This window comes from Entelurus aequoreus, linkage group LG07 (genome assembly GCF_033978785.1).
Source record: "Entelurus aequoreus isolate RoL-2023_Sb linkage group LG07, RoL_Eaeq_v1.1, whole genome shotgun sequence".
In the NCBI taxonomy this organism is placed as follows: Eukaryota; Metazoa; Chordata; class Actinopteri; order Syngnathiformes; family Syngnathidae; genus Entelurus; species Entelurus aequoreus.
Genome location: NC_084737.1, coordinates 60491291 through 60507056, shown reverse-complemented (window position 1 = coordinate 60507056; position 15766 = coordinate 60491291). Strand labels below are relative to the sequence as shown.

At 37.9% G+C, this 15766-nt stretch overlaps 1 protein-coding gene across 3 annotated transcripts in view; it reads left to right on the top strand.

The window, feature by feature from the left end:
- The window catches only part of chrm4a (cholinergic receptor, muscarinic 4a), a 126786-nt gene extending 112722 nt beyond the window's left edge, over positions 1-14064 (top strand). For all 3 annotated transcript variants that reach the window (XM_062054131.1, XM_062054134.1, XM_062054133.1), the window contains one exon: positions 11473-14064. In XM_062054131.1, coding sequence (XP_061910115.1) covers positions 11473-11718 — 246 coding nt within the window. In that variant the 3' untranslated portion in view covers positions 11719-14064. The remainder of the gene's footprint in view (positions 1-11472) is intronic.
- The last annotated feature ends 1702 nt before the right edge of the window (positions 14065-15766 follow it).

Sequence of the window (15766 nt, the reverse complement as noted above, 5' to 3'; positions counted from 1 at the left end):
CGAATTAAACTAAGATCCTATGCGAAAGCTGTGAATAATGAAGGTGAACCAGATGAAATGGATATGGTCTCAGCAGAACAGCAAGTGGTCAACTTTCTGCAATCAAAAGAAATTGAAATTGACATTAATACCATCGAAACATGCATCCCACTGAACGGAAGAAACAACAACGCCACTCCAGTCGTGCTTGTGAAACTCGTAAACAGTAAATCTAAAATGGCATTGCTGAGACAGGGAAAGAAGCTGAAGGGAACAAATGTGTACATGAATGAGCATCTCACAAAACGTAATGCTGGAATCGCCAAGAAAGCACGCGACTTGAGAAGACAGGGAAAAATCCAGGGAACTTGGAGCGCCAACTGTAAAATCTACATCAAGCTGAATGGAGGTCCAGAAGCAAGAGTAATTGTTGTCCATGACATCAAGGACCTGGACAATTTTTAAAGTTTACACAGCTACCACAACAACGATGATAATGGACTCTGAAAGAAAACAAGCACCTAAATTCAGCATCGGCACTACTATGTTCCAAGGGACGACTAAACAAGAGGACCTAGATTCAGGATTGCATCCACCTACACTTATAGAGATTATTGAAACAACATCAAAGTTTGTTGAACAAGAAAATATGGAACTAAAAAATTTCTGCAACAAAGATCACAAAAAACAGGATTTGGAAAATGATATAGATCCAGATACAAATTTTTTCTCCCAAATCAGTAATAGTTGTTTTTATTATACAGATGATCAATATAATAGCAACATTGAATGTGATAACAAATTGTCAATTATTCATTTTAATAGTAGAAGCTTGTATGCAAATTACAACAACATTAAGAACTTTTTGGAACACATCAACGAACCCTTCAAAGTGATTGCTGTCACAGAAACATGGATTGATGATAAAAAAGGAATAGATTTTGATCTGGAGGGATATGAACTAAACTACATCAACAGAACCAACAAAAATGGAGGAGGAGTAGCTGTGTATGTGATGAAGAACCTGAACTACAAAGTGGTAAAAAACATGTCATTTGCCATAGATAATATCTTAGAATGTATAACCATTGAAATATGTCAGGAAAAAAGCAAAAACATATTCATCAGTTGTATATATAGATCACCTAAGTCAAGTATAGAAACATTTGAAGAATGGATCAAGGCAACTTACATGGACAATGGTCAAAGAATAATGTTCTTATGTGGTGACTTTAATATTGACTTATTGAACCCCAACAAGCAAAAGTCTATTGATGACTTCATTGATACAATATACAGCATCAGTCTATATCCTAAAATCACAAAGCCAAGCAGAATCACAGGACAATGTGCCACGCTTATTGATAATATTTTTACCAATGATTTTGATAATAACACTACAAGTGGTCTACTTATAAGCGACGTTAGTGATCATCTGCCAGTTTTTACAATATATGATGGAAACTACAAGAAGAACATGGAAGACAAAAGGACATTTCGAAGACTATGCACAGAGAAGAGGATGACTGCCTTCAAAATTGAACTACAAAAGCAAGATTGGGACAATGTGTATAATGAAAAAGAGGTTGATGAAGCATATGAACATTTCTTAAACAAGTTCATAATACTTTATGACAAACATTGTCCATGGATACAACTCAGTAATAAGCAGAGAAAGAATAATCAACCATGGATGACAAAAGGATTACAAAATTCTTGTAAGAAGAAGAATACACTATATAGAACATTTATAACACAAAGAACTATAGAGGCAGAAATTAAGTACAAAAAGTATAAAAACAAGTTAACAGACATACTACGATCATGTAGAAAAGAATATTACAGTGAATTATTGGACAGGAACAAAAATAATATGAGAGCAACATGGGGCATCCTCAATAGCATTATTAAAAATGGAACTAAGAGGGACTACCCTCGATACTTTTAGATGAAAATAAAAAAAATGACAACATAAAGGAAGTAGTTGAAAGCTTCAATAATTATTTTGTAAATATTGGACCAAAATTGGAAGAAAGGATTCCAGACCCAGTTCCAATTGAGGACTATAATGATACCATAGAGCGAAATCCCAACTCCATGTTCCTCAGTAATGTGACACAGGAGGAAATAGTTACAATCGTGAAAAAATTTAAATCTAAGACTTCAACTGATTGTAACGGAATTGATATGGAAACGATAAAAAAGGTTATTGAAGAGATCTCAGGACCATTAATGTATATTGGTAACCTATCATTTCAAACAGGTACATTTCCAAACAAAATGAAAATAGCTAAAGTTGCACCAATTTATAAGACTGGAGACAAACATCAATTTACAAATTATAGACCTGTTTCTCTACTTCCACAATTTTCTAAAATCATTGAAAAACTGTTCAATAACAGATTAGAAAGTTTCATGAATAAAAATAGAATACTCGAAGAGAACCAATATGGATATAGAGCTAATGTTTCAACTTCAATGGCTTTAATTGAAATTACAGAAGAAATTACCAATGCAATAGATAGTAAAAAATGTGCGGCAGCGGTTTTTATGGATCTAACTAAAGCATTTGACACAATTAATCACAATATTTTAATCAAAAAACTACAACGATATGGCATCAGAGGGTTAGTCTTAAACTGGATAAGAAGTTATCTAACGAACAGGAAACAATACGTGAAGCTAGGCGAACACACGTCTACAACGCTAAATATATCCTGTGGTGTACCTCAGGGATCAATACTAGGACCTAAATTATTCAATCTCTATATAAATGACATTTGTAAAGTTACAAAAGATTTAAATTTAGTATTATTTGCGGATGATACAACAGCGTTTTGTTCAGGAGAGAACACACAGGAGATAATACAAATAATAACAGAAGAAATTAACAAATTAAAAAGATGGTTTGACAAAAACAGACTATCGTTGAATCTTAGTAAAACTAAAATAATGCTATTTGGTAACAGTAGGAGAGAAAGTCAAACACAAATACAAATAGACGGAATAGAAATTGAAAGAGTAAACGAAACCAAATTTCTAGGTATAATGATTGATGATAAATTGAACTGGAAATCTCACGTAAAAAATATACAACATAAAGTTGCAAGAAACACGTCAATAATGAATAAAGCAAAACATGTTCTAGACCAAAAATCCCTTCATATTCTCTACTGCTCACTAGTGTTACCATATCTGAGCTACTGTGTAGAAATATGGGGAAATAATTACAAAAGTACACTTCATTCATTAACGGTGTTACAAAAAAGATCAGTTAGAATAATATTTAATGTTGGATATAGAGAACATACAAACCCTTTATTTATTGAATCAAAAATACTGAAATTCCACGACATAGTGAATTTGCAAACAGCTAAAATTATGCACAAAGCAAACTATAACCTGCTACCCAAGAATATACAACAATTCTTCTCAAAAAAAGAGGAGAAATATAATCTTAGAGAAAAACGTAATTTAAAACATTTGTTTGCACGTACAACACTTAAGACCTTCAGTATATCAGTATGTGGAATTAAATTATGGAATGGATTAAGCAAAGCAATCAAACAATGTACTAATATGATACACTTCAAGAAACTCTTCAAACTTAAAGTGTTTACAAAGTACAAAGAAGAAGAACCATGACAAACATTCTCAATTTATTTCATCCATCCATTCATTCATTCTTAAAGTAATCTTATGTATCTCATCATATGAAATATGACTTCCTTCACCAATTATTATTATTAAATTCTTACTATTATTTATTTATTTATTTTTATTGTGATTACTTATGGAGTTTATTGTGAAAAAATTGTGAACAGGAAGTGAACAAAAAGTTTTGCAACTGTTATTTAAAGAAAAGGGGTAGGATTAAATAAGCTCTGCTTCTTCCTACTCCTTTTCGAACATGTTGAAAAGAAACTGGAAATTGTGATGTATCATGTTGTATGCTTGCATGTTCGAAATAAACTCAAACTCAAACTCAAACTCAATTATGTATCACTCCTGGCAGGCGCTGTGTCTGTCCTACTCTGTTCAGCGGTACTTGAACGAACCATAAAAAACAACTTGTCTTTTTTCCTCTGAGGAAAAAAACACAATTCTGCTAAGAGAGCACAGCTTGTAGGTTCAATGTGCACAACTGAATAGCTTAGTTGCTCAGACAGTAATGTATTTATAAAAGTTTGTGACATACAGAATGTCTCTTGTTTTCCTGTTAGCATTAAAAGGCCTACTGAAAGCCACTACTACCGACCACGCAGTCTGATAGTTTATATATCAATGATGAAATCTTAACATTGCAACACATGCCAATACGGCCGGGTTATCTTATAAAGTGACTTTTAAAACTTCCCGGAAAATATCCGGCTGAAACATTGCGGTATGATGACGTATGCGCGTGCCGAAGTCCGAGTAACGGAAGTTATGGTACCCCGTAGAATCCTATACAAAAAGCTCTGTTTTCATTTCATAATTCCACAGTATTCTGGAAAATCTTTTGCAATTTTTTTAATGAACAATGAAGGCTGCAAAGAAGACAGTTGTAGGTGGGATCAGTGTATTAGCAGCGGACTACAGCAACACAACGAGGAGGACTTTGTTGGAGCGCTAGCCACGCTAGCCGCCGACCTCACCTTGACTTCCTACGTCTCCGGGCCGCCAAACGCATCGGGTGAAGTCCTTCGTCCTTCTGCCGATCGCTGGAACGCAGGTGAGCACGGGTGTTGATGAGCAAATGAGGGCTTCCTGACGTAGGTGGAGAGCTAATGTTTTTAGCATAGCTCTGTGCAGTCCGGTTGCTAAGTTAGCTTCAATGGCGTCGTTAGTACAGCATTGTTAACCTTCGCCAGCCTGGAAAGCATTAACCGTGTATTTACATGTCCACGGATTAATAGTATTGTTGATTTTCTATCTATCCTTCCAGTCAGGGGTTTATTTCTTTTGTTTCTATATGCAGTTAAAGCAAGATGCTATCACGTTAGCTCGTAGCTAAAGCATTTTGCCGATGTATTGTCGTGGAGATAAAAGGCACTGAATGTCCATTTCGCGTTCTCGACTCTCATTTTCAAGAGGATATAGTATCCGAGGTGGTTTAAAATACAAATCTGTGATCTACAATAGAAAAAGGAGAGTGTGGAATCCAATGAGCCAGCTTGTACCTAAGTTACGGTCAGAGCGAAAAAAGATACGTCCATCGCTGCCTCTCAAGTCATTCACTGTAACGTTCCTCATCTACGAATCTTTCATCCTCGCTCATCCTCGGTCCGAATCTCTCTCGCTCCATTGTAAACAACGGGGAATTGTGAGGAATCCTGGCTCCTGTGACGTCACGCTACTTCCGGTACAGGCAAGGCTTTTTTTTATCAGCGAGCAAAAGTTGCGAACTTTATCGTCGATTTTCTCTACTAAATCCTTTCAGCAAAAATATGGCAATATCGCGAAATGATCAAGTATGACACATAGAATGGATCTGCTATTCCCGTTTAAATAAAAAAAAATCATTTCAGTAGGCCTTTAAAGGCCTACTGAAATTATGAAATCTTAACATTGCAACACATGCCAATACGGCCGGGTTAACTTATAAAGTGCAATTTTAAATTTCCCGCTAAACTTCCGGTTGAAAACGTCTATGTTGACGTATGTGCGTGACGTCAATCGTTGAAACGGAAGTATTCAGACACATTGTATTCAATACAAAAAGCTCGGTTTTCATCGCAAAATTTCACAGTATTCTGGACATCTGTGTTGGTGAATCTTTTGCAATTTGTTTAATGAACAATGGAGACTGCAAAGAAGAAAGCTGTAGGTGGGATCGGTGTATTTGCGGCTGGCTGCAGCAACACAACCAGGAGGACTTTGACTTGGATAGCAGACGCGCTATCTGACGCTAGCCGCCGACCGCATTGATGATCGGGTGAAGTCCTTCGTCGCTCCGTCGATCGCTGTAACGCAGGTGAGCACGGGTGTTGATGAGCAGTTGAGGGCTGGCTGGCGTAGGTGGATAGCTAATGTTTCTAGCATAGCTCTGTGAGGTCCCGTTGCTAAGTTAGCTTCAATGGCGTCGTTAGCAACAGCATTGTTAAGCTTCGCCAGGCTGGAAAACATTAACCGTGTAGTTACAGGTCCATGGTTTAATAGTATTGTTGATTTTCTGTCCATCCTTCCAGTCATGGGTTTATTTCTTTTGTTTCTATCTGCAGTTAAGCCCGATGCTATCACGTTAGCTCCGTAGCTAAAGTGCTTCGCCGATGTATTGTCGTGGAGATAAAAGTCACTGTGAATGTCCATTTCGCGTTCTCGGCTCTCATTTTCAAGAGGATATAGTATCCGAGGTGGTTTAAAATACAAATCCATGATCCACAATAGAAAAAGGAGAGAGTGTGGAATCCAATGAGCCAGCTTGTACCTAAGTTACGGTCATAGCGAAAAAAGATGCGTCCTGCACTGCACTCTAGTCCTTCACTCTCATGTTCCTCATCCACAAATTTTCCATCCTGGCTCAAATTAATGGGGTAATCGTCGCTTTCTCGGTCCAAATCGCTCTCGCTGCTGGTGTAAACAATGGGAAAATGTGAGGAGCCTTTCAACCTGTGACGTCACGCTACTTCCGGTACAGGCAAGGCTTTTTTTTATCAGCGACCAAAAGTTGCGAACTTTATCGTTGATGTTCTCTACTAAATCCTTTCAGCAAAAATATGGCAATATCGCGAAATGATCAAGTATGACACATACAATGGATCTGCTATCCCCGTTTAAATAAAAACATTTCATTTCAGTAGGCCTTTAAGTAAGTCCACCATGGCCCGTAAGTTTATTAAAATGCAGTTATCGGTTTTTAGATCTTTTTTTTTTTTTAGATCATTTTAACCGTCGGGTCATCATTATTACGTTGCATCCCTACACTATTGTCACATTTCCCGGTGTAAATTACAAACACCGTGTCCTAGTAATTAGAGTACTGATTGGATCCCCGCCATGATTTACCCCCGCCCCTTTCCTGCATGCTACTGTAATTGGATCGATTCCTAACCTGTCCCACCCGCTTAAAAACAAAACTAAATATGATTGGATTTCATCTCTGTCACATTTTTTCGTCTCGTTTTTATTCGTCGACTAAATTGTCAATGTTGTCATTGTTTTCGTCAATGTGCATTTGTTTTGACTTATCGTCCTATTTTAGTAAGGGGAAAAAGGTAGTTGACGATAGCTATGGCAAACATTCTTAGTCAACAAAATTAACACTGCACAGTAGTCATGCAATTGCGTCCCACCCAACACCCCGATGACCCACACTCAACAATTTCAGGAAGATTGGAGCATATGTAAGGAAGTTTTTACTGGTATTGTTTTTCACCCAATTCTTCGACCCACCATCAAACATTTCAGGAAGAATGGAGCATGACAGTTATAATTTTTCACGACAGGGGGCGATGGCAGGGTGTTATCATTATTCCTACCAAATAAGAGCTGGATCTGAATGTGTGGAGCTAAGTTATTAACGTTTGGGTTTTGTGGTGAATGTTTGGCGGCATGCCACACCCACATTTTATGGTGCAGGCAAAATTTGTTCCCAATTTACCTCTCTCTATGTGTAGTATCTGAAATTTTAACCGCGACTCATTTGGTCAAAGTCCCCAGGAGTAATTTGTTTAAGTAAAACCCCTTTTTTTCTACAAAAAATGGCCAAAAACCATTGGAGCAAAGTTTGGTGCCATCCAAGCGCACATCTTATGACGTTGGAAAAATGTGTTAGCAATTTATCATCCCGTATATGTGTAGTATATGTAATTTTAACCGCAACTCATTTAGTCAAAGTGCCTCGGAGGAATTTGTTAAAGTACAACCCTTTTTTTCATAGAAAAAAATGGAAGACGAAAACCAAGATGGCCGACTTCTTGTTAGTTTTTAGGTATGGGTTTGAGATTTTTTATATGTGTCCCGTCTCCTGCGTTTAAAGTGTTGATACGTGAAACTGGTAGGAGGGGCTTTTTTTTTTTTTTTTTCAAAGTTTAATGGTGGCGCTGGTACGGAGCCCCTAAAGGGACATGGGAATTTATTTATTTTTAGACATGTATCTCGTGGCCACGAGAAACTTTTTATTAAAAAAAAATAAAAATATATATATATATTTTTTTTTAATAAAAACTTTCTCGTGGCCACGAGAAACTTTCTCGTGGCCACAAGAAACTCTCGTGGCCACGAGAAAGTATCTAAAAATAAATAAATTCCCATGTCCCTTTAGGGGCTGTACGCTGGAGAACCAATTTAGAAATTTAATTTTCGAGACCCCCAAAATATGAATTTTTTTGCCATACCTGCGGCGCCTGCAAAATATGGGGCTTTTTCGTGCATGTTAGGCCTCAAAAAAGCGTCCATACGTATAAAAGAAAAAACAGCAATTTCAATAGGGCCCTTGCCCTCTGCATCGCCCCTGCAGGGGCGATGCAGAGGGCAGAGGAATGAAGAAGTACACTAAGAGGAATGAAGTACACTAATAAGTAATTAACTTATAACTAATTCAAATTTTAGAGTCCCATAATATGTTTTATAAGCTTATCTTTGAGAGACAAACAAACTCTTCACTTTTAGATTTAACTACAAACCCCGTTTCCATATGAGTCGGGAAATTGTGTTAGATGTAAATATAAACGGAATACAATCATTTTCAACCCATATTCAGTTGAATATGCTACAAAGACAACATATTTGATGTTCAAACTGATAAACATTTTTTTTTGTTGCAAATAATCATTAACTTTAGAATTTGATGCCAGCAACACATGACAAAGAAGTTGGGAAAGGTGGCAATAAATACTGATAAAGTTGAGGAATGCTCATCAAACACTTAATTGGAACATCCCACATTTGAACAGGCAAATTGGGATCAGGTGGGGGCCATGATTGGGTATAAAAGTAGATTCCATGAAATGCTCAGTCATTCACAAACAAGGACGGGGCGAGGGTCACCATTTTGTCAACAAATGCATGAGCAAATTGTTGTACAGTTTAAGAAAAACCTTTCTCAACCAGCTATTGCAAGGAATTTAGGGATTTCACCATCTACGGTCCGCAATATCATCAAAGGGTTCAGAGAATCTGGAGAAATCACTGCACGTAAGCAGCTAAGCCTGTGACCTTCGATCCCTCAGGCTGTACTGCATAAACAAGCGACAACAGTGTGTAAAGGATATCTGCACATGGGCTCAGGAACACTTCAGAAACCCACTGTCAGTAACTACAGTTGGTCGCTACATCTGTAAGTGCAAGTTAAAACTCTCCTATGCAAGGCGAAAACCGTTTATCAACACCCAGAAACGCAGTCGGCTTCGCTGGGTCTGAGCTCATCTAAGATGGACTGATACAAAGTGGAAAAGTGTTCTGTGGTCTGACGAGTCCACATTTCAAATTGTTTTTGGAAACTGTGGACGTCGTGTCCTCCGGACCAAAGAGGAAAAGAACCATCCGGATTGTTATAGGTGCAAAGTTGAGAAGCCAGCATCTGTGATGGTATGGGGGTGTATTAGTGCCCAAGACATGGGTAACTTACACATCTGTGAAGGCGCCATTAATGCTGAAAGGTACATACAGGTTTTGGAGCAACATATGTTGTTGCCAACGTTACCATGAATGCCCCTGCTTTTTTCAGCAAGACAATGCCAAGCCACGTGTTACATCAACATGGCTTCATAGTAAAAAAGTGTGGTTACTAGACTGGCCTGCCTGTAGTCCAGACCTGTCTCCCATTGAAAATGTGTGGCGCATTATGAAGCCTAAAATACCACAAAGGAGACCCCCGGACTGTTGAACAACTTAAGCTGTACATCAAGCAAGAATGGGAAATAATTCCACCTGAGAATGTGATGGACCCGAGTGGTGGAATATTAAAATCTGAAAAAAATGTTGCTTAAAACAAATATAAAATATTAAGAACCCAATGTAGTAAGAGCAGCTGTCCAAAATAAGGGAAGATTAATTTGCTCGTTCACAATTTATTGCAATACAAATTAAAAAACCAGTCCAGTTGACAACGCTAAAAATACCAATTGGTAACCAATATTATGGGGAGGGGACAGCCGCGACAGTCGTAGTGGTTCCGCGTCCTGGCTCCACCCACTTCTACGGCATCCTCCTGCACACAAAATTAACACGGAGGCAGGCCACGGGGATAAAATCTTCTAAAACCAAGGAGACGCTCTCTGGGCTGACGCCACACTTACAGCGAGGCCTTGTTGTAGTTCCACGTCGAAGTCTTGGGTACGCCCACTTTCCTCGCCAGTCGCCGGTCACTCGCGGGACCTACGTGGCCGTACCCGTCCCGCCTCGCTCCGCCTCTTGGTCGCTCCCGGGGGTCGCCGCATGTCTCTGGGTCCCAATCGCCCCCCTGTCCACAGGACCACACAGCCAGCGTACAACGCACGAGCCCGCAAGCCCACAGCAGTCGGTTGCCCCCACAGATCCACAACAAACGTCACTTACTTCCGAGGCAGAGTTTCGTCTGCCCCTGCGTGTTGTGGGCTTCTTGGGGTTCACTCCGGTAGCCTGCGGGGTCTGCTGTGTAGTCCGGGGGTTCCTTCCCAGCCTGCGCACGTCCACCCGGTCGCTCTCGGCAAAGCCTGTCGATCCGGTCGCTTCCTCCTCCTCTCGCTTCCCTGCTCTCTTTTAAATGGGTGAAGTGCTAATGCTCCACAGGTGCGTCTAACTTCAGGTGTCGTGTGATTGGGCACTTTGGTTGTCAGGGGCAACGTCTTAAAATGCCAGCAAAGTCCACAAGGTGTAAAAACATGCAATTAAAAAGACAATCAAATTCTAAAATGTAAAGACATGCAATTAAAAATACAATCAAATTCTAAAGTGTAAAAACATGCAATTAAAAATACAATCAAATTCTAAGATGTAAAAACATGCAATTAAAATCCACAGCAATAAAATACTAAGACATGCATGGCAATAAAACATAAAAAATAAAATCCCCTACTTGTGTCCCATCACAAGAAGCTTACAAAATGTGTCTCATCAGTTCCCAAACGTTTACTGAGTGTTGTTAAAAGGAAAGGCCATGTAACACAGTGGTGAACATGCCCTTTCCCAACTACTTTGGCACGTGTTGCAGCCATGAAATTCTAAGTTAATTATTATTTGCAAAAAAAATAAAATTAAAGTTTATGAGTTTGAACATCAAATATCTTGTCTTTGTAGTGCATTCAATTGAATATGGGTTGAAAAGGATTTGCAAATCATTGCATTCCGTTTATATTTACATCTAACACAATTTCCCAACTCTAATCGAAACGGGGTTTGTACATACCTGTATATTTCAATGGTTTATGTGTTATCTGTTCGCTGTAATGAAAACAGAACAACTTAGTACATTAATTTACATAGCGGTGGATCACACATACTTTCCTCCAGCCTGTCAAATTAAAAAATAGTCACTCTTTGCTTTTTCACAATTTTCATTTTCTTCTATTTTTCATCTTTGCTGTCCTATAGGTGACCAAGACAATCTTTGCTATCTTACTGGCTTTCATCATTACTTGGACGCCCTATAACGTCATGGTGCTGATCTCCACCTTCTGCCAGTCGTGTGTTCCTGACACCGTGTGGGCCATTGGCTACTGGCTGTGCTATGTTAACTCCACTATCAATCCAGCTTGTTACGCCCTGTGCAACGCCACATTCAAAAAGACTTTCAAGAACCTGCTGCTGTGCCAATACAAGAACATAGGCACAAGATGAAAGGGGAGGAGGGGTGCTAAGGGGAGAATGGAGGTTGTGGAAAAAGAAGGGAGGAGAGAGGGTAAGAAGGAGACGATGGATGGAGGCATTTCAAAGAAGGGCTCCTGAAGACATTTGCAGGGTGCAGATAGGAATGACATGCTTTCATCATATTTGCTCTGAGGGAGCATGTGAGAGAATATTTATTACTGATGAGCTGATGGAAAAAATATGTCTAGAAAAAAACTATACTAATTAATGGCTGTAAAACAACTAAGGGAGGGGGGGAAACATGGCCAGTGGTTCTGAAAGAAGAAAAGGTTCTGAACAGATTAGGATAAATTAATTCAGTGATTAAAGAAATTGGATGTAATATAATTATGATTGTCAGTGTATGTATTGTGTGCAGGGATTGAATGACTGCTAAACATTGAAACTATACAGATGCATAAATTGTATACTACTTTGATGAATACAGGGATTGTTGTGGTGTTGATACTCTCAATGATTCATCACTTGAACTGAATATTTACCTTCATAAAAAAAGTGATCACTCAAAACCTTCAGGATTTGTGTCCAAATGTCACATTTGTAAAGAGGAGGGAAGCACAATCCCAAAGACCCAACCACGTTTTGCATGGGGATTCAAATACTTCACTCAATGAAATACAAATAAATAAAAAATATTTTTAATGTATTTTTTTCAAGATTTAGTTGATATTTCATTTTTCTGTCTCAAAATAAACCAATCGTAAACATATTGACTGTTCATGTCATTTAAGATGCTAAACTTAAAAAAATGCAGGGGATGAAATAACAAGTTCCCAAACTGTATATAGTTATGTAACAAGTTACACACCTTAGCTTTCATTACATCACATGTATAGCACACACGTTGTACATTTTCTACTTTATAGGAAGTATACTTTAATTTACTTTAATATGGCATGTGGTAATATGGCTACAGCCATTAACTATTGTTGATAATATAACATTCCACTGTATTGTATTCATGCAAACAAAGCACTGACAAGTCTACAGATAGTACTGAGCAGAGTTTGATTTTACCTGATAGTTTAACCATAATAATATACATTTACAGTCAGTGTTTCTCATGGACAACATAGTTTGCTAACTCTGTCTAATGTAACTAAAATACATAATAATAATAAATGTTTTTATGTAATGACAATACCAAATACAGTACCAATAGTTTACCATTCATATTACTGTGACTAAAATTAATAATTAAATTCATATATACCAAAGACATTAGTCAAAATTCTGAGGGTAAAACGTTTTTAAATCGATCCATTTTAAGGTAGAAGAAACAGTTGAAAAAAGTTTAACTGACTTTTAACATCCTGTTTGTGTTTTTTATGTCCTGTACTGAGTGAGTGAAAAAATTGCTTTTTTACAAAACACTTAAATCATTATCCTATGTCAAAGCATACTGGTTTTGATTATTGAATTGCAGGATTCCCCTCTACCATCCCTTTAAAATCATTTTAAATACATTATTTTATCAAACAATATTATGAACCCCAACAAGCCAATAGTTGGATTCCATCGTAGGCACTTGTACTTTTTCCAGGGCCAGAACATGATTATATCTGATGTTATGCATGTATGTTTCTAAGTATCAAGACAAAGGTTTTTTTTTCCTGGAAGTGAAGCATGTTTTGCTGAATCTGTCTCAGTACATGGCCATTGAGGCATTGTGAATTGTGCTCGTCCTTATCACAATAAAAATCCCAACTACATTGATAAAGTTGAGGCAGAAACCAAAAACAGGAAAACATTTTTTACTATTGATAAACAAGTTATTTGATGGGTACATTCTATGTATTTGAATTGTATATGTGTCTCTATTCAGGTCAATTTGAAGTGGAACAATATAATGTATGTGTAATGTTTATTTAATTTTATTTTGGACATATATACTGTATGCAATGTAATTTCTCTGTATTTAAAATCCTATTTAGATAGAGCTGAGTTCCCAAGAGCTATTGTAGGGTATTATTCTTTAGGGGTAAATCTATCATTAACTGGGAGTATAGGCAAAAAAACTAATGCTATCTATTTTACCTTAAGAAAAATAAAAATAATTAATCATTTGTTTTATGCGGATAATCAATTTATTTTTTAAACCCTTTTTTGCAGCTTTTGGGAAAACAACTTTTGATGACATGTCTGTAACAGATTTTTATTGCATTTGTACATTTTGTTTTTGTAAAGATTTTCAACACATTATGCATACTGTTCTCTGTAAATACAAAATATTAGGTTAAGTTATAAGTATGTACAAGATTGAATTTTACAATGTTAATAAACATCCTACTAATGCACAACTGCACACAGCGTTTTTTCTGACATATCATCATCCCGTAAACATGGTGACACTAATATAAACCCTCGTTGGGTGTATTCCAATGAGGAGGCAGACAGAAAACAGAAGATCAATGCTGACCTATTGTATTGTAATTCAAAAAAACCATATGGACATAAGTCTTTCATGTAATTTCTAATTTCAGTTTTTGCTCACCAAGGGGTAGGCCATATTTGACATTAACACTATTGGAAACATATACTTTCGCGTGGACTAGATATATATAACAAAACAATGCTAGTTAATAGTAGCAGCCTTTTGATAGCTCACACAGTGTGCTAGACTGACAGATGGATAGATAGAAACAATATGAATGGGATGCCCAGAAAAACGTTACATAAAGGTACATTATTGTGCACTCTTGACAGTAATTTGTATGAAGATGATGGAGTCATCCGAATACAGGAATATGGTGTTCACGCACTGTTCCACAACATCTCTTATGAAGATGGAGAATAGTAATGGGCCGAGAATTGATCCCTGGGGTACAGATGCGTTGATGGGATGTGGAAATGAAGATTGACCAGAGAGCACAACCTTGATGGTTCTTCCTTGAAGGTAGTTCTGTAGCCAGCCATGCAGTCTTTCAGTTACGCCCTTTGAGATGAGCTTAGCACAGACCTGGGCATTCTGCGGCCCGCGGGCCACATCAGGCCTTTTGTGCGTCCCTGTCCGGCCCGCGTGAGGCCAATCATAAATTACAAAATACATTTTAAAAAGTATCTATGTCGAGTGTGCAATACAACGGTGCTGCTTTTGTTTTGAAAAGCGTTATTTGTATTACTTCCTTTTGGACGTATGCGCGTGTGTGATTGTGAGTGACTGTAAACAGCGGCAATCACAAATTACAAAATAAAGTTTAAAAAACATCTATGTCGTGCGTGCATACAACTGTGCTGCTTTTATTTTGAAAAGTGTTATTTATGGGCGTATGTCCGGGTGTAACCTGTGAGTGAAGGTGCACAGCGACAAGTGATGAGACGCTAAAAAAAAGAAAAGTTGATGACGAATGGCGTGCTTTCAACAAGACATGGACTGCCAAGTATTTCTTTACATAAATTAAAGGTAAAGCCGTGTGCTTAATGTGTGGTACACAGGTTGCTGTGTTTAAAGAATTTAATTTGAATCGCCAATACACGAAGAAGCACAAGGAAAAATACCGGAATCTGTCTGATGAAGCGTGCGCAAGGGAGGCAGATGCGTTGATGGTAAAACTGCAAACCCAACAAGGACTTTTTGCCAAATTTCACACCCCCAAAGATGCAGCCATCAGGACAAGTTTCGTCATTTCTCACAAAATGAGTTTATTAAGGCGTGCTTATTGGACTCTGTTGCGCTGATATGCCGGAGACTTTGACTGTTTTTCGCTGGCTTTGGATGTGTGTGTCACGTAGATCACCGCCCATCTGCTCATCTTCTTACGTGGGATAACTGCTGACTTTCAAATCATGGAGGAGCTGTCAGCCATGCAGTCAATTAAAGAGACAACCACAGGTAATGACTTGTTCACATAGGTAAATGCGTGTTTGGACATGTTAGGACTGAAATGGGACAAGCTGGCAGGTGTGACAATCCAATCCAATCCACTTTATTTATATAGCACAGTTAAACAACAAAATGTTTCCAAAGTGCTGCACAACAATATTAAAAACAATAATCAAATATTATCCTTAGCTCCAC